At 27.3% G+C, this 24,852-nt stretch overlaps 3 protein-coding genes across 8 annotated transcripts in view; 1 reads left to right on the top strand and 2 right to left on the bottom strand.

Moving 5' to 3' along the window:
- LOC105680824 (zinc finger protein 260) overlaps positions 1-1,414 on the bottom strand; it is a 34,698-nt gene extending 33,284 nt beyond the window's left edge. For all 3 annotated transcript variants that reach the window (XM_012386038.3, XM_024367870.2, XM_033320888.1), the window contains exons 1-2: positions 922-1,414; positions 199-718 (exon numbers count right to left, since the gene is read on the bottom strand). In XM_012386038.3, coding sequence (XP_012241461.1) covers positions 199-718; positions 922-1,044 — 643 coding nt within the window. In that variant the 5' untranslated portion in view covers positions 1,045-1,414. The remainder of the gene's footprint in view (positions 1-198; positions 719-921) is intronic.
- A 6,175-nt stretch (positions 1,415-7,589) lies between these two features.
- LOC100748578 lies at positions 7,590-14,109 on the top strand. The gene is made up of 5 exons (XM_003489754.4): positions 7,590-7,738; positions 9,005-9,118; positions 12,174-12,353; positions 12,430-12,595; positions 13,848-14,109. Exons 1-5 carry the CDS (start codon positions 7,672-7,674, stop codon positions 14,050-14,052), a joined length of 732 nt encoding a protein of 243 aa, XP_003489802.1. The 5' UTR covers positions 7,590-7,671; the 3' UTR covers positions 14,053-14,109.
- A 951-nt stretch (positions 14,110-15,060) lies between these two features.
- Positions 15,061-19,568, bottom strand: LOC100748459 (peptidyl-prolyl cis-trans isomerase NIMA-interacting 4). 4 transcript variants are annotated; one of them, XM_024367871.2, is made up of 5 exons: positions 19,417-19,568; positions 19,013-19,105; positions 18,518-18,603; positions 18,285-18,404; positions 15,061-15,647 (listed from the first exon to the last, which is right to left on the bottom strand). In XM_024367871.2, exons 2-5 carry the CDS (start codon positions 19,044-19,046, stop codon positions 15,489-15,491), a joined length of 399 nt encoding a protein of 132 aa, XP_024223639.1. In that variant the 5' UTR covers positions 19,047-19,105; positions 19,417-19,568; the 3' UTR covers positions 15,061-15,488. The 4 variants fall into 4 exon arrangements, with proteins under 4 accessions (XP_024223639.1, XP_012241464.1, XP_033176780.1 ...); XM_012386041.3 differs by having other exon boundaries at positions 18,518-18,570; XM_033320889.1 differs by lacking the exon at positions 19,417-19,568 and having other exon boundaries at positions 19,013-19,311.
- Positions 19,569-24,852: the final 5,284 nt, after the last annotated feature.

Raw genomic sequence — 24,852 nt, 5'->3', positions numbered from 1 at the left:
ACGATGGTTTTTGAGTATATGTTTTAGATCCTTGTAACTTTGGTTATACTTGTATTAATATTAATATTTTTATTAAAATCATTAATATCTACTTTCATTCATCTTACTATAAGGTAATAAATTTTTAAGATATTTTAAAGTCTTTATAGATAGTTTTTATACGTGTATATTACTTGCTATTATAATGATTATATTTACCTGTCATATAATTATCTGGAATTTTAATATTTGTTTTCATATCTATATTTTTATGTTCTTTTTTTAAATCAGCACTTATGTATACGTCTGGGTCCTCCATTTTTTGACTTTTCCGTTTTAATTTTTTTCGAGTTTGTTTAAGCGGCGTTTTTTTAAATTGAATTTTACATTTTTTTTGTTTCACATTATCTTGAGGTTCTTCATTTTCATATTTTTGATGGCTATCATTTTTATTTTCTTCAATAAAGTAATTATGTGAAGCATTAGATGTATCATGGATATAATTTGATAAATGACATTCAACAATTCCTTCGCCAATTTCTTCTTTTGGAAATGCAATAGTTTTATCAATATAATTTATATTTGATTCTAATGATTGTGGCTCAACTTTAGGATCTAGAAGTAATTGTCTTAAAGACACTTGCGCTTGATTGGTTTTCTCAAAAAATTCACTACACTGATTCAATAAAATACAACAATCTATACAAACTGTAAGTGGTAATCCATCATTAGTTAATACCTGTAAGCAGTATTTTAGTTTAAATATTACTACAATATACATATATATTCATAAATATAGACATTAATCCAATAATACTAAAACGTAATATCAGATTAAAAGTCGAAAGAAATTATATTTCATTAGGATAAACAAAAAAATAGAAAGAATTATTAAATTTATTGCATTAAAAAGAATTATTAAAAGAAGGGAGCTATTTTTACCTGAATTTGTAAACATTTAGCAATTTTAGCTTCTATGGCTAATTTTTGTCCTTCTGCTTCGTAAATTCCAATAAAATTCTCTTTGGTTTCGGCGCAGAGCCGGCAAAGTTCCGACTCTGTCATGATTCACAAACAAAATTCAAGAACAAGTTCCGCAATACAGTACATTGTCAAACAAACAATTAATGCAATCACATCATCTCACATTTATATTGTAATATGTGATAAATAGAAAATTGTGAACGCCAAAAAGGATAGTGGACATATTGTTTCTTTGCACAAGAAAAACAAGTTATTTTGTAATACACGTACAGAGTTTGTTAGTTAATTACATTTATGGAGAATCATAACAAATTTTTATGAAATAATTTAATCGGTGTGTGTAATAGATTGTTCATTACATTATATATGAATGAAGTACACAGTTGTTTCATTACATTCCTTGAAAAAAAGTACATTTGTATATATAAGCGTGTTTATAGCATTGCTAGGGATTTTAAGGTCGTACCACACGTCAATATATAAAATTTCGATCACTAGTCAATCCTAATATTTTATCTTATAGATTTCTTTCTGAGGGCTGTGAATGATACATATTTGTAACAATATTCTAAGCTTATACTATGTATTTTTATATATTAATAAAATATATAACGTTTTTTTCATACTATGTGGGCAATACATATATATATAAATACATATAGGTACATATTAACCTTATTTTCTCCATGTAAAAAATATTTTTTATTCTTTTTATGCACCTATAATATATTCTATGTCTATTAAGGATGTGCGAAATCACCAACAATGATTTATCACATCGATCGCGATTTTTATATTTTGAGTGAATTTACTCATTGTGATCGTAATTCACGACCTTGAGTGAATTATTTTTTATGAAATACTGCAATATAGTTTTGCATAAAAATATCTATATATACTGTAAATTTAAAATGACGTCACGTCTTCCTCATATAACGTAAATTTACTTTATTGAATATTAAAAATAGAAAATAATTAAATTTTCTTTCCTTTATCTTATTTCATTATTTTAATAAGAATTAATTCTTTGGTAAATGTACAGATAGAACTGAACTTCTCCGATTCTGATGCATTTTTATACATTATATTTATATATTATACATTACTTATATTTTTAATATGTAGTGGGAAGCATGATTCTGAACAACTTTTTTTCTAAATATGTTACTGGCGATTGGTCTTAATTTTTAAGATATTTGCAAAAAAACTTGCTGCTACTACAGAAAATTGGGCGTCTGTGGTAGGATATGTATCTACATTAGTTGCCAGCAACCGGATAAAATAACCCGATCGAAATCTTCTGTTTATATTCTTCTGTTTAATATTCGAGATGAAGGTTTGTGCACGCCTATATACGAAGCTGTAAAAATCTCTGTATAACTCAATTAAAAATGATTGTCATCAGTGTACATATTAAGTTTGGGTTTGGATAAATATGTTCAATCCAGCCACCGCGGGGCAGTCAGCAACGCTTACATAAAATGTATATGTAAATGTAATAAGTATTCTATTTCGAAAAATAACATCGATTACATGTTCACTCATTAATTATGTCTATAATTAATTTCTTATTATTTTGTACAAGCGGTGATCGGACTGAAAAATCTAGTTCAAAAACAAACCAATACAGTGATGATATTTATTTTTAATTGAGTTATAAAATATTTTTTGTTGCCTTGTATATGCAATTATGTATGGGGCATTTAAACTCGCCCAACTCTCGTTTATAAACAGAAGATAAGCAGCTGGTGGCCGGCAACTAAATTGACGTATGCGCTGCTACAGATGCACAACTATAAACAAAATTCACTGTAGTGATACTGACTGTTTCTGTGACTATCTCGGAGAAAAATTTATCTTGAAGGCAATTAATCTCAGGAAAACTTTTTTTTTAATGTACATGAAATGATCTCAGAAATCGATAGAAACAAATTCCACTACAGCAGAATGAGAAAGCGAAAGGTATTGCATTTTACAACTAACCAAAACTGATTATGTCTATACTTTAGTCAAGCGCCTGAATGAAAAATAAGCTTTTCATTTGGACATCAAAATATAAATCTTTCAGAAAGCGTACAAGCTTGGAAGATAAACTGAGATAAGCTCATACATTTATATTATACAAATTATACAAATTTAAGATTTCCCGTTTCGTAAGTTAACAAATTGATTGTGCGGAAGCTAACAGACGGATCAATTCGAAATCTGGCATATTATTCTGGTATGACTAGTACTGACTTATCACAGAGTCTTGATATTCTAATTATAGAATTCTAACTAAAGTTGTAAACGATTTAAAAAAAAACGGACTTATTAGCAATGACTTTCTATTGATACGTTTTATGTATGATTAATAGGTTGTAAAACAAAGCGAAATGTAAAAAGAAGTCGTATGTTGTACGTTTACTTGATATTTTGTTTATGACAAGGTGGAGGCAATTTATTTTAACGTCGCTCGTACCGTTCCGAATCAGATTGTGCGAAAACATTTCTACAATTTGTTCCCGAAATCACTTTTTTTTTTAGACTTAATTCGATTGGATTAAAAGAATTTTGTGTCATTCAAGTATAGATACAGATAAAAAAATTGTCATTTTTTATATATCTGTTCTATTCTATGACGTCTCCTCTCTCGTGTTTTTAGATAATATATGCTTCAGGTAACTTTTTTAAAGAAAAGAAACAACGCCAGCTTCGACAGAAACATCTTGAAAACTGACGATTCGATAGTCGGGCTACAACTCAACAGTGTCGCTTTCGAACGACTGATCGGCCTCGGTTAACTGTATGGATGAACACTGTCGCATTGTGAACCGATGTTTGTCATACGATGTTATACGAATATTATTTGCGATAATCAGATTTTTTACATGTCTCTGTCAAAGTCGGCACTTTTTTTTTTTAATGAATATAGTTTTATGAAGTATACATATATTATTAATCGACTGCGGATATTTATGCAAATTCATATTTCATGTTTATCAAGACTTATTTCACCTACTAAATATTACAACACGTGTGCTTTATTTCGTATGTCTGATACATATTTTAATATTACACACATTCTGCCAATTTTTTCACTTCCGAATTTTGCATTAATGTATAAACATTCACAATTTAATTATTAAGAAATACACGGAAAAGAATATCATATAGTAGAACAGATATACGACAGAATAAAATTCTACGAATTTCATCACTTTTATTGTCAGCTACGAGACAATGACAATTTTATGATATTTCAATAAAATGAAACTGTGCAATAACCGACTTTTAACAAATAGAGTTTTTTAAAGTGCCACATGTGTGGGCTGCAGAACAGTCTATTAAAGAAATTGCTGAATGAAGAATTAATGGATTAAGAATACATGACGTTTGACCGTATCATGAAGTCAATCCATCGGCCTCCCTAATATTTATCAGGGATGGTTAAGAGTAACCAATCCCAACGAACACTCAATAAAGCACAAACGCAGTATGAAGTTAATTTATAAAAGTATCCTATAATTAAAAAAATTTTTTAACAAATAATTGAACATAATTAGAACTTAGTACATTAGTTTATATAAATAGATATGTAATAGTAAAAGTTACAATAAGTTCATAAGATAAACTGAAATAAGAAATAGAACAATGGATTTTTAAATCATTAAAATAGGTTTGTTAGGTAGTTCTGAAATAACATAAATAAAAATTTTTATAATTGTATTGTATTAAATTTGATGTGATTTCAAACAGGTATTCGGTTTTATCGATGACTTACCCTTTATATTCCTATGAATGTATATTCCTATGTATATACATAAATATGTGAATCCTGAATGAAAAATAAAAATAAGGGATAAATGTATGATTTCAGTCAGAAAATGTTTTTTACTGTGTTTGGGACGCAGTGCGATGTTCTTGAGTACCCGGGATCAGGTCAATGTTTTTAGAATCAGTCATAAAACAGTCATTAAGCCCGTACGTCCTGTGTGCGATACAGCAAAATAAACTAGTTTTAGTTCCATCAGACTCATATCTGTCGGTACAACAATGCTGTTGTTAACAAGATATTGAATAGTAATAGCTACTGGCTAGTTTTCAAGATATCTTTGTCTATAGCATTTACTAATTAATTAGATTCAAGTATATTAAATTTGGTATTACTTTGTAGTTTCTCTTTCATATACAAGGAAGACTTTAAAAAGAGATCTACAAATCTCTACAAAAATTGTATACTATAAAAATGAAACGTACCTTATAAGTACGCTTCATTGAAAAATAAGAGTATGTGCAAATAGTTTTTGTAGCCGCTATCGTCCTTTTTGTACTTAAGAAATTAATAAAATATGACTCCTACTACGGAAGTATACATTCCAGATATTGTGCGTGTGATGCGATAAAGGTTCGAAATTCAAACAATGTGATCGACAAATACGACAGTGTCGCATATTGCACGCATTGTAAATTTGAACGCGCTCATAGAACGTGCTTCGTTTGTTGATGTCGTGTTGGTCGGCGGAACCACTTATACTATACAACATTCAGTTAAGACATATATAGGTTAAAAGTATGTACTTACATTGCAGTCTAATCAGTTCGTCCGTACAATCTTACCGTGGTGTATCTTGAATCATTCTAATGTCTACAACGTACTTTTCATCTAAAGAGCAATAGAATTACAATGGGGAATTATATATCAACTTTTAAGCGATCCTCGCACAGAAAACATTTTTATCTTCGTATTTATCATATGATAATTTGAGTTGTCAACAAAATTTCTAAATTCCGCAGAAATGTTCAATTTTGTAAAATTTTAAGGAAGAAAACCACCTTCACTTTTCCTTTCCGCTTGCTAGCATCTAAGAGTAAGCCTAGCAAGGTGAAAGTAGAGATTTCGCCCTCCAAAATGATCCCAGACATGTTATTGTACGATTTTTTTTAATAAAATTGTAATAGTTCAAAAATTTATAATTTATCGATGGAAATTTATGATTCACTGATTCGTTTTAATTTTGTTGCTGAGTGTAATATTACTTCACTTTCCAAAACGTTTTTTGTTCTTTTTAACGAATTATTAGAAAGAATAAATAATTCAAACAGTTTTCATCAATAACATTATCTATTTGTGTATATATATGCATGCATATGTTATGTATGTATTGTAAGTATTATATATATATGTATTATATATATATGCATATATAATACATATATATATATATATGCATATATAATATATATTATATATATAATGTATTACTTATATATCTTTCATTATAATTTTTGTAAGACGACTTAAATGATTTTTAATATTTATGGCAATTCCTCAAATTTCAATCGTATTATTAACACGTTGCGATTTTTCCCGACGTTTCGTAAACATTCTGGTTTACATCATGACAATTTAAAATTAAAAATTTTTATGTTTATATTTAATATTTTTTTACTTGTGTATATCTTTATAATATAACACAATGATTTTCTCATTTAATGATTTTATCTTTAAATGTGGTAGTACATATAATAGATAATATATAGCATAGATCTGTTAAACTTACTGAATCAAAATTATTTCATGAATAACAACTTTATTTCTACAATTTAAAGAAATATTTAAATAATGCATTAAATAATACATTTTACTTTATTCTTAAATAATTCTTCATATTCACAATCAAAGTCGCATTCGGTCAATCGGTATAGCATGCTTTTTGGGTTTTCAGGTCACCTACATTACCTCTTAAAATTATTTTCTAACGGTACCTGTAATGTTCGTTATTATGAAGATAAAGGTATTTTGAAAATTGTAACTAAAAAGAAATGGAAGTCTTCCTTATTGATATTCGACCAAATATTTTGAAACTTAATTATACATAATTATTAACTAATCTATCAACATTTGCAATAATAAATTTTTTATCGAAATTTATTTATTGGGAAAGAAAGAATCATTAAGAAAAAAATATATCATTAATTTACAAAGGAAAATTCTACAAGTATGTTACCTAATAACAATTATATTGTTTCATTGTCAAACATTGAATATAAGAAGAATATTTAGGAAATGTTTATGTTCAAAATATTCTTATGTAACTTAATATTATACACACATATTTAATTCATCATGATTAAAAACTAATAAATAATATATATTTACAATTCGTTTTTGTTTGCATACCAAAAGATACACAATAAATGAAGTGTTTATCAGCATGATTTTAATTATAAATCTTATGTCAAAGCATGTTTGATTTGGTTATTACGAAAGATATGTATAATTTTATCCGTATTATATTTTGCATTATTAATATTTATATTCGTAATTCTTATACAGTATGTGTGTGAGTGTGCATGATGTGCTAGGAGGGGGGACAAAAATATTTATTCATTGCTCCAAATTAATTAATAGTTTACAATAATATTATTAATAAACAATAAATAGTATTATTTGTTAATAAAATATCGAATCATCTTATTGATAGATTGTTACATATTATATTTTGTACTTCATATTTTGTATTAATACTTCATATTTTGAATTAATACTTCAATATAATACTTCAATTAATAGATTTATAATATTAATAGATAATATAATCTATTGTTTTGGAATATGTACTTTATATACAGAAGAAAGTATAATATGTTCCAAATCGTGTTAGCACTTCTCCAAAAATACTTGTGCAATCGCAAAAGTATTGACGCCATGTCCCCATTATATATATGTATATATATATATATAGGGGTGCTTCTGAAGAAAGCATCGCAGTTCTTCGGAGAACGTCTATAGGTAAGCATCGTTGACTTTTCATGGAAAGAAATCTTCAAAAAATATTTAGCTGATTAACTGATTGTAAATACTTTTATTTAAATACTTTACATAAAATACATAAATTTTTACTTATAAATAGTTTGCAGTCTTTATTATTGACAGTGTTTTTGATTATATGATTCAGTACATTAATAATGATTTCCATATTTTTATTTTTATTCAGAGATACCGAGGTATATATGTAGAAAATATGTATGACTATAAGAATAATCTGATTTTAACAAAGCAATTCACATTAATAATAAAAATAATTAATTAATTAATTAAGTTTGATTAAATTTGTGCTGGTTTTATACTGTAAAATAAAAATGTTTATGAATATGAATTATGTGATAATATTAATTTATCAAATTTATCATTAAATTATTATTTAATTAACATTAATTAACATTTAGATAGAACTGACCTGTTTAAAGTAACATAATATTTTATTTTATCAAACTTAACTAAACATTAAATATTCTTGCTAATACTAATATTTCTAAAGAATATTTTTGCATCTAATGATACTGATTTAAAGAGACCAATATTATCCTCATCTGTACCCTTGTCTAACATCATTAGTATTTTTATTGAAAAAGATTGGATATATTTTGTAACATCACTGATGTTTTATAAAGCGGATTGTGTCTTTATTAATGTTTTTATAGTTAGTAACAAATAAAGGAAATTATATACATAGGTTTATATTAAAGTAATCAATCAAAATAATATGTCATAATGGAAATTACAGAATTACATTAAAATAATATATACTATGATAGTGGTTCTAAGCATCTCATATCATTATATGAACGTAACATGAATGCATTATAAAATTCTATAAATTTTTCATAGTTAATTAAAAAATTAAAATATATTTTCTTTCCAACAAATTTTTGTAATGTTCATATGTCGATAAATTTATTTATTGGAAGATACGAAATTAAGATGTAGTAATTAAATTATGATTATTATATTATAATGTTAAAACTATCATTGAAAACTATTTATAATTTTGGTATCATCGGGAAAAATTCTTAAATTAGTTTGATCTTTTAATATGATATCCAAATTAATTTAATGTACCGTATATATAATGTATACGTAGCATAAAAGTATTTACGAAATTTATTAAAAATGCAAATGAATGTAATATATAAAGTAAGATGTTAAAATAAATTATATGATTTTGATACTTATGTTCTTATTTATAAAACTGATATTTATATCTTAAAATTTCAGCTATAAAAATGATGCGATTTGTTATACTTGGAACATTGATTGTTTTATCTACGGCTCAGTTTCAATCTACTAGAAGAATTTTAGAAGCACCAATCGCTGCGCTTTGTTCACAAAGTAAGTAATAGATTGATTTTTTATAAATGCCTTTTATTATATTTATTTTTCCTGTCAATATTAACAATACTGAGTCTTACATTTTGTGTTTTTTCTGAATTCGTATTATTATAGATATCGTATTAATAATAGAATGATAAAAATCCAATTTTCGATAGTTAATACATCTATAAAATGACAGGAAGCAATTAATTTTTTATATTGCAAAATATATATATGTATATGTGAATATATATATATATATACACACATATATATATATATATATATATATATATATATATATATATATATATATATATATATATATATATATATATATATATATATATATATATATATATATATATATATATATATATATATATATATATATATATATATATATATATATATATATATATATATATATATATATATATATATATATATATATATATATATATATATATATATATATATATATATATATATATATATATATATATATATATATATATATATATATATATATATATATATATATATATATATATATATATATATATATATATATATATATATATATATATATATATATATATATATATATATATATATATATATATATATATATATATATATATATATATATATATATATATATATATATATATATATATATATATATATATATATATATATATATATATATATATATATATATATATATATATATATATATATATATATATATATATATATATATATATACATGTCTACTTTTGATTAAAATTTATGTTTAAAGTTAACAATAAAAGAATGTTTATTTGTAATTATTTATCTCGTTTTTATGTTTTATAAAATTAATTATAATTTTATAGATGTAATTCTTTTGATAAATATTTTTTCCTATTTGAAGATTTCGAATTTACGCAATTTTAGAAATTTATTACTTCTCATTTTCCACTTTTGATCTTTTCATATTATCATATCTTTTGTTTAATATATTGACACAGCAAATCATGTGCTAATCGAATTAAAAACACTAAATATTTATATAGATATATATTATATATATTCTTTAAGATTTTTAGTAAAAGAAGAATGAAATTACACAAATTACAAAGACTTTATCAACCAGTACTATAATTTACACTTTTCAATATAGACATTCGTATTTATTTATTTGTAAATACAAAATATCATTTTACGATATATTTGGAAAATATATATTAAGAAACAAATTATACCAATTAATACTAAATAAAAACATGTCTTGCAATATAAGAATTTGTTCATAAAAATTGCTTATCTATAAAATATACATGTATTTTTAAATCTTTTAAATATAAAAACTAAAATGACTTTTCCATGAGCATAGAAGAAATTCTAATAGCATTATAAATTTTTATTTGCAGAATTATACATATGATTTGTATATCTTTATTTCCTATTGAATGTTATCTAATTAATTTTATTTTTTATTGTCTTAGACTTTTCTGTCTATTGTATTATCTCTGGAATGCATTCTTATTATACTACGTACAACCGAACTTTCTTTCTGTCATTTGAGAAAGTAGCTTGTATAATTAACATACCAATCCAACATTTAAGTCGTGACTGAAATACATATTTAAAATCGTGAGTGTCACTGGTGTAACTTTCTCTTCAAAGGAAACAATGAACAAGAATGGAACTTATGAATTTCAAAGTATTTGATTAGCTTGGTAAACATATTTCATACATTATTAAAAGTCAATCATTTGGTATTATACATTTTATTTCAATTATAAAAGGTACGCGAAGTGTCTCACATAACTGGGACAAACTATATCCTGGAAACGGTAAAAGATAGAAAAGAATTTCATTAAGGGAAATTAAGCGGTTTCGGATGATGTATGATCTGAAATAGGTGCCCACTTTGAAAGTGGCCTCTATTTTTAATTAATTATTAAAATTAGTTAAATAATTAACTATTTAATAATATCACCTTCATTTTTAATTAATTAATTTAAAAAATCACCGCCATTTTTAATTAATTAGTTAAAAAAATCACCTTTACTTCTAATTAATTAGTTTAAAAATATGTTAACTTTAATTGCAATGCAATGGATATATTTATGTTTATGTTTTCCTTGTCCTTCATTCGTTCAATTTGATAAAGTTAAAATATTTACAAATATCTTTTAAAGTTAAGCATTTTCAGATTATTATATTATAGAACAATTTTAATACATTTGTGCAAAGAGTTAAAAACACATTAATTAATATATGAAATTTATAAATAAATCTACAAAAATACGGATGGTGTAAAAATTTTTGAAATGTCATCACTTCCAGAATGAATATACACACCAGTAGATAATGTATTATTTGGATCTATTTAATTTTACTCAATAATGTTTTATATCTTCTACTGTCACTGAAGTAGGTATAGCCTGTCCCAGTTACGTGGGATAATCATATATGTATGTACAGTAGATATGTTAATTTAGATGTATGTACAAACACAATTATCTTTTTACTTTCTTGAAAATCAAAAATATTTTCGATATTTATTACGAAAACTATGTAATATAACCAAGAAACAATTTTCAAATTTTTATTTGCAAAAATTGCAATATTAATGTTATTCTTTTGAAATAAAACTATATATTCTTACTATACTTAGATTTTTACGTATTTCAACAAGTATTCAGCAATGTACAAAATTTGTATGAAAGTAGTTTAATTACTATTTTATATTTATGGTATATAAGCATGTGTACAAGTTTTAAAGTAAAATACCAATTAACAATTGATTTTAGATACGTGTTCGATATTTCAATCAACTGAATTCAAAAATCATTTTTCTTAAAATGATAAATATTTTAAAAAGTATAAAATATTATAAAGTAAATATTTAATAGTAAATGTATTTACGTGAATTTTCCAAAAACTGCAAATTGTTTTGACTGTATAAAAGCTGACGTGTAATATTCTAAATTAGATTGTAATATTTTGATCACAAAAATGTAATATTAGTAATTTTACATCAATGCATATAAGAAATCCATTACATTATATGTTTTAGGGGTTATTCATGAACGTTTCAATGGCAAAGGTTATTACTATTCATGGGCTGATCCAAGAACAAATGGACAAGAACTTGATTGGTTAGCAGGTAGAAATTTCTGTAGGCAACGATGTATGGACCTTGTTTCCCTGGAGACTTCTACCGAAAATGAGTTTATTAAAAGTCGCATTGTGCAAAGTACTGAAATACTTAATATTTAATATATTTTTCGGTAAAAGCAATAAAGTATGAGTAAAAAAAATATGATTTCTAGACAATGTGAAATATATTTGGACATCTGGTCGGCTTTGTGATTTCAAAGGATGCGATAGACCCGATCTTCAACCTCTTCATATTAATGGTTGGTTCTGGACTGCAGAATTACAAAAGCTTGCGCCTGCTAATGATCGCGCTAATAATGATTGGTCCGAAAGTGGAGGGTAAATATAATTATTTATTTTTTTTAAAAGTTCATCAAATATTAATGGTTATATTAATAATACCGCTTAGTGGTTAGTAATAGGTAAAAATCAGGAACATCAAAAGATTAAGGATATTCACTTCAAAAGATATTAAAAATAAAAATACGTAATCTTCATATGTATGTATTATTTAAGATATGCATTATTTATGCTTCGGTTTAAGGGATATGAAAATTATTGATTTTTCTCTGCCATTTAATAGTTTTTGACGCGTAGAATCCATAAATGTAAGTCTTAACTTTAGGAATCTAGTAGTTCAAAAGGTAGGTAAAGTTGAATGTTTTTGACGTATTTTACACGTTACTTTGACGCCGCGTTGATTTCTATCCATGATTCGTCCAATAGAATCAATAGCTGTACGCAAATGCACATAAATGGCGACCATTTTGCGAAGGGATTTTAAATCGTGAGTATTGGTTACCCTTACGTTACCATTATGTTTAGGATATTCTTTAGGTTATTCGACCAACGTGAGGCTAGGTTAAGCTAATATAACTAAATTTAACAAAGTTCAGTTTAATGCTCATCTGTGCGGAGTGCGGAGTATGATCAACCATGGAGTACAGAAGACCAATCAGATGATAGGTAGAAGCAATATGGTGTTATACTACATATGAAAGCAAAAAATGATGTTTTACATATGCATAATTCTTGAACCGATAAATTTCAAAAGTTAAGGCTTGCATTTTTTGATTCTATGCGTCGAAAGCTATTAAATGATAAGAAAAAATCAATAATTTCCATGCCCTTTAAACCAAAGTTGAACCCGTTTTATATCTTACCGGTACGACAGTGACTAATATAAAGGGAGACAGCAAAAAAGAAAGCAAAATAGAACTTTAAAATATTTAAGCAAAATAAATAGAATAGTTTTATAATAATATCGTGTTTTATTCTAATCAGAAAAATTTCATCACTGCATCATTCTTGTCTCATTGATGTAAAAGCAAGACGGATTTTGAAAGAAAAGCTGGAATTTATAATGTGGTCTTCTTCAAGGAAATTTTATATAGAAAACCTTTAATGCATTTTATTTTAATTCATTTTTCTTAGAGAAATACACTTGCTTTGAACCATATTACGAATTATTTTGTATTTTCTATATCGAATATAGTGAAAAATAAATTTATTGGTCTTGTAAAAGAACAATTTAAATAAATCATCATAATATATCAAATTAGTAATTAATAAATAGTATGATTTATTTTAGTATTGGAAAACCACAACCTGATAATCGTGAAGCTATACAACAAGGAGGTGCACCAGAAAATTGTTTAGCAGTATTAAATCAGTTTTATAATGATGGAGTAAATTGGCACGATGTTGCTTGTCATCATAAGAAACCATGGGTGTGTGAAGATAATGATTCTTTACTGAGATACGTTCACTTCACCAATCCTAATATTCGTACTTAAAATATGTAAGGTATAATTTATAGTTTTATAATAAATTATATAATTATAATTATTCAATACTTTTTATATGAGTCTCTACCTTTTATATCTGTTTCTCATATATCTCAAGGAAAGTATATATTATAATATAATTTAAAATAAGAAGTACAATATACAGGATGTTAATTTTAAATTAATTATTTAAACTATTTCTGTTATTAATAATGATAAAAAAATAACTAAACAGAATTTAAATGGTTTCAAGGCACACATTTAGTGGTGATAAAAAAGTCTTATGAAATCATCTTGGCAGTTTTTCTAAAGTCATTGATATTTTTTTAAGTAAGACAACATGTTCTGTTGTGCATTGATCCATGTGCTTTTTTATTCTATACAAAAAAATACTGAGATAATTGTATCTAAAAGTTATTAGTTTAAAGGATATTTTAACTTTAATTCTGTTAAGCTTATAATATGGAAGATAAAGGATACAAAACATTATTCCTGTGTTCATATCTTCCTTATCTATTATATGTAAACTCAACAAAATTGAAGTTAAAATATCTTCGAAATTAATCAGTTTCAGACATAATTATCTTAATACTTTTTTGTAAAAAATAAAAAAGCACATTGACAAAGCATTGGTGTATAAAAAAGTATGTAGATCTACTTTAGAAAGTATCTATCTGGAAAAAGCTATCAAGATGATTTCTACAAGTCGTTTTTCTAGCAGCACTGGATGCATACCTTGAAACCATTTAAATCCCTACAATTAGTTATTTTTTCTCATTTTTATTAATAATGGAAATAATTTAAATGTTAAATTTAAAATTAATATCCTATATGAATAACATTTTGCTTAATATACAGAATAATGTAAAAAATGTATGGCATTTCAATATGCCATATGTCTTGTTTGTTGCACTATTTTTTAAAACTATTAAATATATTTATAAATATAAAATTTATATACATATACATATTACCTATTTATTAAAATAAAGAAATACAGTTGCCTTTTTTGTTCCATATATAAAGTGTTATGTATTTTATTGTTGTAGTATGACACTACTAAACTGCGGATTTTTATGTATTGACGGGAAATTTGAAACTCCAAATTTGTACAGAATGCACACAATATGACAGAATATATAAAATATTCAAAGCACAGTGCTTTTCATATTATTTGGTACATAAAAGAATTGTCAACCACGGTTTTATTTTCTTCATAATATTCTCAAAAATTATTTCCAGGTAATTTGCATAAAAATCTGTAGCCTATATATTATTATAAGTTAGAAAGAATAATATATAGTATATTGCACAAACATTAAACATTTATTTCACAAACACGCACTCATGAACTTTTTTATGAGAATACAAATTATTTGTAATTGCTTAAGTTGAATGTATATTTATACATTAAATATATAGTATTATGCATATTTATAAATTATTCATTTTTTACCTTCTACCATTATAATATGATAACCAAATTTTGATTTGACTGGTGGATCTGTGTAGATTGGAGAACTAATAGAAGAGATTGGTAATGCAAATGCAGCTTCTTGAAAGGGCCCAACCATTGATCCTCTAGGCATCCACCCAAGGTCACCCTTTTTTAAAAATTTATTTTCAAAATTATAAATTGAAAATGTCTTTTTTTATTTTCAGAAATAATATAAATATATATAAAGAATGTTCACACAATTGTTAGTAGAATTTTTCTCATAAATGCTAAGTATATGAAAAACATTTCTTTCATTGAAAGAACACAAATTTTTTACATGCATATAAATTTTAGGTACACATATTTTTATACAATTTAAAAGCACATATCAAGACAAATCCACACATATGATAAAATGATTTTCTAGTTTACACAAGATTAGAAATCAGAAAACTACATTTTGTATTGTTTGTATTTGCTAATGTTTTTTATTGATAATATATAGTACATTGAATGTGCTGCTATTGTGTATTGTCTAAAATATATATTTTTAGCAGAAAAAGCACATAATTACAGAATAGTTCTTTAAAGAAATTTTCTGAACAGTATGCTTAAAGACAAATAAATTGGAATGTGTGGACTTGTGAAGTGATTTTCCCAAATTCATTATTTCTGGAGTTCATTTTGAAGAAAATTCTAAAAAAAAATGTATAATGCCAAGGATAGAACGATTTATACAGAAAATTTGTGGTAATGTATGCATCGATATTTTGAACAACACTGCTAACAGTCCCTAAATATAGTTCCACCACAGCGTGATTCTATATCTCTGGGCCAGACAAATTTTTTTTTTAAATCTACTTTTTTGTTTGTGATGTATATCAAAAAGTATAGGTAATGATAGAAGTACGAGTATAATACTCATAATATTAATATAATGGATAATTTGCAGAGCAGGGGCTTTATCATTGATGAGATTTATTTTAATTATTTTATTTACATATATACATGTTATGGGAAAAATAAAAGAATGAGTGATCCAACCTGGATGATCACACAAAAAATAAAAAAATTCAAAAGGAGGAAAATGGAGAGAAAGCTTAAGAATTTAATAATGTTTTTAAAAGCACATTGTACTTAAGGCTTGTATTAAAGGGCAATATGTGTAATGGTATAGAGCAACCATTAGTACTAAGAAATCAATAAAAGAATCTTCTATTTTATTTGGATTTCCAATGTGATTTATATAGTCTTCTCTTCTAATAGCAATGCATGGTAAAAGTAAGAATATGAGTGGTTTTCATTTTATATCAAGGCTGTCTTTCATTTCTTCTCTTTTTTAGGCATTTTTTTATTTTATCACTGATTTTTTTTTTATTTTTTCCATTGTTACTACATATAAGTGAAGTGATTAAAATGAATCCCATCAAAATCGGAGGTCTCTTTTCCACAAGTACATTACTATAATACCTCTAAAGTTTATAATTTTTGTCATAAATAATGTTTAATAATGTTAAAGTAATTACTTCAAGAAAAATTGTACACTTTTCCTTTTGTACATCTGTGATCTGGAGACTGCTGTACGAAGAGAATAAAGTTTAGTGAAAAAATTCAAAATAAAGAGAGGTCCATATTATTGTGCCCTTGAATATAAATTTTGTTTTGGGTTACAAGGTCTAGAAACAAACGAGCTATAAATAGATTTCTATTGCTGTTTCTTGTAGCTTTCAGCTAGAGCTACACAGCAAGGTTAAATTTTTGATAATATCCTTTGCTATAAATATGTGAACGTGCTCCCTATCATACTTCCTATTGTATTGCAACACTATAAGAGTGAGGATCTGGATCAGCATACACTGTACCTATACTTATCTCAATATATTTTTCTATTACAAATTCATCCACTCGTTCCTCTATCAGTCAACCTCAACAAATGATCTTCCAGCAAATGACTAGAATGCATTATATTCATTGCAAGGATCAAAAGTCTCAAAGAAAATATGATTCTTAATTCAATCATTTCCATGGAAAAAAATGTTATAGATGCTCTCAGTTTTTAAACTGACATTTTTGGTATCTTTACATTTTGCAATCAAATGCAGGAAAAATAGCATTTATTGTCACATGTATATAATTCGACAAATTCATCAGCATTTGATAGTCAAATATGAAAGTATGAAAGTGAAATAAATTCCCTCATATACCCATGAAATTGACATTCATATTAAAAAGATTTGAATAAAAAATTAAGTGTTTTCAGAAATAAGTCATTTAACCAAGTTTTTTTGTAGATAGAGTATATTATATAATATTACAATATACAATAAAATTGTATAATATTATAACAAACCCTATATATAATTATTATAATAGAATATATAATGGCCAATTTTGTTTTTTTAATACAATGCAATGAAAAAAATGTTAACTTTGGGATTTAAGGTCAAAGTTAATTTTACAGCTACTTCTTTCGCTAATTTTTACAGATTCAGATACAGATGATACTCATAACAAATCATTTTCAAACACCTTGCACATGAACATTTTCCAATATTTTAATATCTAGAATTGAGTGTATATCAAACATATTTTATGACATCCTGTTTATTCTAGTAACATAATAAATGCAAGAAAAAGTAAGAAAGCAAGGAATTTCTTGCCTCTAAAATTGCAATTACTCAAAAATAGCTACAAATGAAGTATCCTATATGTAAGATGCAATACATTATAATTATACATTACATGAACATATAATGAATTAAAGTTTATCATTTAATACAATAAAGGTAGCAAATTACATTACCCCAGATCTTGCTTTGTCTTCACTATATGTAGCAGCAATTTCATTAAATTTTCCCCCTGCTTTCAACTTTTCCAATGCTTCCAGAATTTTTGATTGTTTTTCACAGAGTATGTGTCTAACCTGTAAAATCAAATAATTAAAAAAGAAGTAAAATTAAACAATGCATTTTATATATCTTTAATATGTATATTCAAAAATGGTTTTATAATTTGACACAAATATAAAACGCATACCTTCACAGCATTTCCTCCTTTCTTTTCTTCTTTGCCGCTATTACCATCTACAGCTTTAATTTTATTTGTTTTTGTAGTATTTCCACCTTTTTTTGGAGGCATAGTTAAATTTCTTATTCGGGCCAAGGTATGAAATATAATTTAACCTAATCACACACTATTAAACATTAATTAGTTAAACTGTAGTATCTAATTATGTAGTTTGTATAATGAAAATCAAATGTAAATAAAAAAAATAAATTCATAAATGTAATTATAAAACTAATTTGTGCTTTTTTCATTAAATCTGAAATATGTTTTATAATACCGTTATTCTGTTTTTTACAAAAAGTATTCCACAGGAAGTAATAAATTTTTACATTATATTTGGCAAGTTATTTTAATTTATAAAAATCATTCATAAAACATATATTATATTATTAAGCACATACATCTAATGAATTGTTATTATTAACCGAACTTAATGCAAGTATCGTGACGTACATGTATACTTACATACGTGGTTGAAGTTTAGCTTCGTTATTACCATTGCTTATATTTAGAGTGCCTGTAGAGAGTGGTTGTAGCTACGATCACCAGTATATAATCCTATAATAACATAAACTCAGATATAAACAGGTCTCAACTCGAGGGTCGCTAGGAAAAATCGTCTAAAAATTTGGTCACAAGAAATCAACATGGAAGACAACAAGGTTCTCGCTCTCGCGGAACAGACAGAAATGAGGAGAATGTTTCTGTCTCTGTCTGAGACATTTAGGGCATATCACATATACACAGATTGTGAACCTTCTCATTTTCTATGTCAATTTTTCATATTTTCTATGCTTTCGCTGTATGGGTGTTAAGACCTGTTTATATGATTGTGTTTTTAGCAGAGATGTATGGGAATATTTTCAGATCAGTGTTAAAAATGTTGAAAGATAGACATTGCGAATAAGGGCCTCTGGTGATCAATGTCTGCATTGTTCGCTAATTTCGTTTCCGGTACTCTTAATGAGAGAAACAACTATACAACGAAAGGAGAAATGTGCAGTCTTGCGATTCTAGTTCATACTGGTGAATAGCGCAGGAGAAATATGCACATGGCACGCAGCACTGGTAGAGCAAACTTACATATGTACATTTTGTGTAAAACATATATATATATATATATATATATATATATATATTAAATTCTCGTAAAAGTTTTCAATTTGCTTCTGAAATGAAATTTTCCAAATATTGGCATAATTTTCTATATTTTTAAAAATAACTTTTTGGTAGGGAGTTCTAATTGACTACTTTTCAAATTTTCGTTAAGAGATTTCGTATTTTTGTTTCATCTTTCACAATTTTTCTCTTGGTTTTTTTTCATTCTTTCGCTGGATACGAAATGAGGAATGTCACCTTTTGCAATACAATGTGAAATGTTCATCTTAATATAATTCTTCCAATTTTAACAAGATCAAAATTCATAGAATTAACAAATTTGTATCATTAATGAAAGTACGATGGATAAAAAACGTGGCTCGTTACGTGGTTATACAAATTAGTCGTTACATCTTCATGTTCTTACACCTTACCTATAGTTAATTTTTCTATTTTTATGGTTTTTGTAAATGAACATGTAAATCAGATACCAGAGATCCATAAATTTCGTCAGAAATATTATTCATTGATCACCGATTTACTATTTAACAATTGATATTTAGGTTTTACTACAACGAAAACATTAATGTGACGAAAGTAAGTGTAATGTTAAATCTAAAATAATATCGTGTATAAAAAATATATTGAAATTATGGCATCATTTCATTGACCCATTATCATTTGAGAGGTAATATTCTCTTTTATGTGTAAAAAAAGTATAGTAAACAATTAATTTCGCTTTTTTAGACAACATATAACTAGTTTCATTATTGTGTGATTTTGTTATTCTCATACTCGTCTATCTCTGATAGAGAAGTAAATATGAATTTTTCTGCAGAACCGTACAATTAAATAAATTCTTGTAGTATGGAACTCTAGGTTCTTGTCTATGCTAGTGTGCAACCAAACATGGCAGATCTCTAACTTCGAATTTAAATACGTAGGTTTTTGTATATGCTAACGTGTAATCAATAAAGCAGATCCCGAATTTTATAGGTTGTTGTACATGCTAACGTGTATTCCTTTTACCTCTAGGGTGTATGGTGCAGCACTTGTAATGTGAAACAACTAAAACTGCGAACGTGACACTCTCATTTCTTTTCTGCTTCTAGCAACAGTTCATAGATGGCGAATAACATTTGATCTTTCCTTCCCTACAAAAAATATAGTAAAAAATTAATTTTTTTCTTAATCAACTTACAATTAGTTTCATAATTGCGCGATTTTGTCATTCTCACACTTGTCTATCTCGGAAAATTAATTAATTAATTATAAATAGATATTAATTAATTATAAATTAATATCTACAAAAGTAAATATTAATTTATCTATAGAACCGTACAATTAAATAGATTCTTGTAGAACTCAATAGGTTCTTGCTTAAGCTACTGAGCAACCAAACAGGGCAGATACCTAACTTTAAGCTTAAATACATAGCTTCTATGTTCTAAATTGTAACCGAACAATTTTATAAGTTCTTATATATGTTAACGTTCATTCCCTCATTTGGTTGCATGGTGCAGCGCTTGTACTGTGAAATAATTAGAACTACCGGCGTGAATATTTTCATTTCCTCTCTGCTACGGCGTGATATGGATATGTTTATATAAACAGATTTCGACACTCATATATTGAAGCCTAGGAGAATCCGTCTGAAAATTAAGTCATGACTAGTTATGAAAAATCAATATGGGAGACAAGAAGGTTCTCGTCCTGTGCATGTGTAACATGCTATAAATATTTCAATAGAGATAATGATACTCTATTCATCTTTCATTTCATTATTTCATTATTTCTCGTTCGTTAAAATCTCTAGGAAGAAAATTAAGAAGATTCGTTATTCTCGGTTCGTTAGTTTCATGAAGAAGACTTTGCCGTTATTTCTGAAATACACTTCTGCGTTTAAATGTCTCGGAAATCTTTTCAATTCTCACGCACTCCGGCGATCAGAGCGGGTTTTCAATAGTTCCTACAAAATGTCAAATTTCCACGAATAAGCAAGTTTAATGATCAACTACCAGTTCTTGTGCAAAACGTCGCGCGGGGTTGTTTACTTCTACGAATACCATGGTTATTTTCTCTACGGCTTGTACGATTTAAGCTGCCGCTCATACGTCGTTCGGATTGAGGATCACTGTGCGCTCTGTTGCTTAGGCAGCCTCGCGTAAGAATGTTTGCTCGCGCACAGGGATATATCGGTTAATTTTTAATTGTCAATAACTAAAAGATAAAGCCGAAAACGTAATTTTTTATTCTTGATTTTTATCTTAATTTCGCTTCAAGATTCACTCCTTAAATTTTTTTTACATCTTTAGCCGAACACTCTGTATATTCTATATCTAATTGTTATCGATAACGAAATATTTACAAAAATATTGTTCCAAGTTCAACTACATATTTTAGTTGTAATAGGGACTCAAAGTAATGTTTAGCATTAATTGGTTATTTTTAACTAAAGTTAAAAATAGGCATGATTTAAATAAATAAAACATAGAAATTGTGGAAAACGACCATCCTGATGGAAACTCTCAAAAATGCTTATACTGCCAACTTTTTCATTGCCATTATTGTTGTTTTCATAAATATGATAATTGCTTTTATTGATTTACATTTAATGCCTGAACTATATTTTGAGAGGGATTCACTGCTTAAATAGCTTTATCTAAAATTAAATAAATAAAAGGTTAATCTATCAAAATATATATTATGAAATAAAGAAGCAATAATTTAATAATGATAATATTCAGTAAACAAAAGATAATGTTTTATACCACAGAAATTTTTAAGCGTATATAAGTTTTATAATTCTCAGAATAAAACTTACACACTTTCATATAAGCGACATCTCTAATAAATTCTTTAATATTTAATTTCCTAATTTACCAGTTTCTCTTGTGCTATAATTGAGCTTACATAATTTTTAATAAGTTTTAATCTGAAAAATGTCCACAAGTGAAATTAGTGATCATCGGGATTGAGTTAGTAACTTTGGTTTTTGAAGAAGAATGTTCTAAAATATTAGAAGAAAGAAGAAAAGAACGTTGACTTATCGTTACTATTTCTCTGTTATTTGACGAATAAAATATGTCGGAGATGAAAGAACATCTGGATTTCCCATCCGGAATGTTGGGAAAAAACCCAATAGTCCAGACTTTTACTATAGCTACACTTAAGTAATAAAAATAAGAAATAATTTTTAATGTTCCAACCTGACTTTATGACAATGGGTTCGGGCTCGAAGTGACATAGCGGGTCACTAGACGTAGTCACGGTTATGGGAGGGACGTGTATCTGACAGAGGTATCAAATGATTGTATGGCTCTCCAAAAACAAAGATTGAGCCGAGAAGTGGGGACGGGAATATATAAGGGCAGTTTCATTTGGATTAAGTGTGAGTTAGTTAGTTAGGTAGTCGTTGGACGAATTGTTGATTGAGTTATCCGAATCGTGTATTACGTTGGTACTCGTCATCCCGTGGACCGTGGATTCGTTATTGAACCTGAATTCGTTGTCACCATTATCTCGACCATCCTATTGTAACGTCAATTCATATCAGAGACCAGGCCACACACCACGGACAGGATGGCATCCAGATGTTTGCATATCCTTGGCGCGCACCCTCAATAGTCTTAAGTACCCACCAGGGCTCTTGGAATTTTCATAGTTAAGGTCCTTCTGACCAAGCGAGTATTTCTTGTCTTAGATTTCCTTTACGTTTATTGTCTACCACGTGTTAGCTTAGAAAGTTGGTTTTCTCCACATCTGGTATGTTCCGTTGGCAACTTTCTCGCGAGGGCGGCTAAAACCCTTCCTGGTCCACCAACCGTCCTATTATCCAATCGGAGACGGTGTCTACTGCCCTCACTTCCTTAACCAAAATTGTCATCAACAAATCCGATAGTCCCGTGTCCTTAGACACAACCACCCCTAGCTTTCCTCAGACACAGTATCGTCAGTAAAACTTCGCTTATTCTGTATCCTTAGAATAGTCAACATATCTATATCGGTCTCTACCCTTATAAGTCGCGTACTTAATGTATTGTTGTAACTAAGTCTTACATAACGTGGTTGCAGTGAATTGTGATTTATGCTAATTCAGTGCGTGTTACATTGTGATTGGTGAATTCACAATAAAGGTTGATTAAAACAAAGTTAATTGTTGTGTTACGACTCAACTATATTTTATTTCCACCAACCAACCCTAAAAATTACGTGACAACCTTGTCGGCATTGCGCAAAACATAGGATTCAACAGCGAAAACGAATGAAGGTCGATCAGATTTCCTTTTACAAAAATTTGATCAAAAGACTGATCACATACTTCATTGGAAATGTAAAACTTACGTAATTAAAATCATTTTCAACAATAAAGACACTTTTTTACCAATTTTTATGAGAATGGTTCATTCTCGATTCAAAGGTGTAGAATGCACCTGGAATAGCCGCAACAAAACATTTCTTAACACTCTATACATACTATAAATATAAGGTTTTTTTATGGTTATGGCTCCCATTCAATTTTCTATAACTAACATAATCTCATATGTTTTTCGGCCTTTGAAAGGAGGGGGGGGCTTACAAGTTATTTTTAATAACTAGTATAAACTAAACTAAACTAAAATTAATAAGTATCCTATAAACTATGTTGTAATCAACGAATTATTGTTATTAATAGATTCAACACTTATCTTTAAGATTTTACTCACTTAAAACTTCGTTTTGCGCGGAGTTTGTTGTATAATTGTTGTTTCGTCGGGCGACCCTCTACCTAGACCAGGCCATACACCGCGGGCCAGACGGAAACCAGATGTCCGCTCATCCTTACTGTATACCCTCAATAGTCTTAAGGACCCATCATAAATCCCAGTAATTTGCTAGCTAAGGTCCTTCAAACCGAACAAATATCGTTTTTCCAAATTATTTTCTAAACACTATTGTCTACTACGGCTTGACAAGGGAAAGTTAGTTTTTCTCACGTACGATGCTTCCTACTAGCAACTTTCTATCGAGGGCGGCTAAGACCCTTCCTAGTCCACTCTCACGTACGATGCTTCCTACTAGCAGCTGTCTATCGAGGGCGGCTAAAGCCCTTCCTAGTCCACCAACCTTCGTTTATCCAATCAGAAGCAATGTATACTGCCCTCCAGGCCTACAGGCCCTACAGGCATTCGACAAAGTATGGCATGAAGGGCTACTATACAAACTTA

Source organism: Bombus impatiens, unplaced genomic scaffold (genome assembly GCF_000188095.3).
Source record: "Bombus impatiens unplaced genomic scaffold, BIMP_2.2 scf_0369, whole genome shotgun sequence".
Lineage (NCBI taxonomy): Eukaryota > Metazoa > Arthropoda > Insecta > Hymenoptera > Apidae > Bombus > Bombus impatiens.
This window is presented reverse-complemented; position numbering and strand designations above follow the sequence as displayed.

What these genes read in the sequence shown, in the direction of transcription:
- LOC100748578 (XM_003489754.4), top strand. Translation starts at nt 7,672, where the DNA reads ATGTATATATATATATATAGGGGTGCTTCTGAAGAAAGCATCGCAGTT. An exon ending in TCTTCGGAGAACGTCTATAG is followed by an intron (nt 7,739 to 9,004) that starts GTAAGCATCGTT and finishes TTAAAATTTCAG; the next exon opens with CTATAAAAATGATGCGATTT. An exon ending in CGCTGCGCTTTGTTCACAAA is followed by an intron (nt 9,119 to 12,173) that starts GTAAGTAATAGA and finishes TATATGTTTTAG; the next exon opens with GGGTTATTCATGAACGTTTC.
- LOC100748459 (XM_024367871.2), bottom strand. Translation starts at nt 19,046, where the DNA reads ATGGTAATAACGAAGCTAAACTTCAACCACGTAT. An exon ending in AAGGAGGAAATGCTGTGAAG is followed by an intron (nt 18,405 to 18,517) that starts GTATGCGTTTTA and finishes TTGATTTTACAG; the next exon opens with GTTAGACACATACTCTGTGA. An exon ending in AAGACAAAGCAAGATCTGGG is followed by an intron (nt 15,648 to 18,284) that starts GTAATGTAATTT and finishes TTTTTAAAAAAG; the next exon opens with GGTGACCTTGGGTGGATGCC.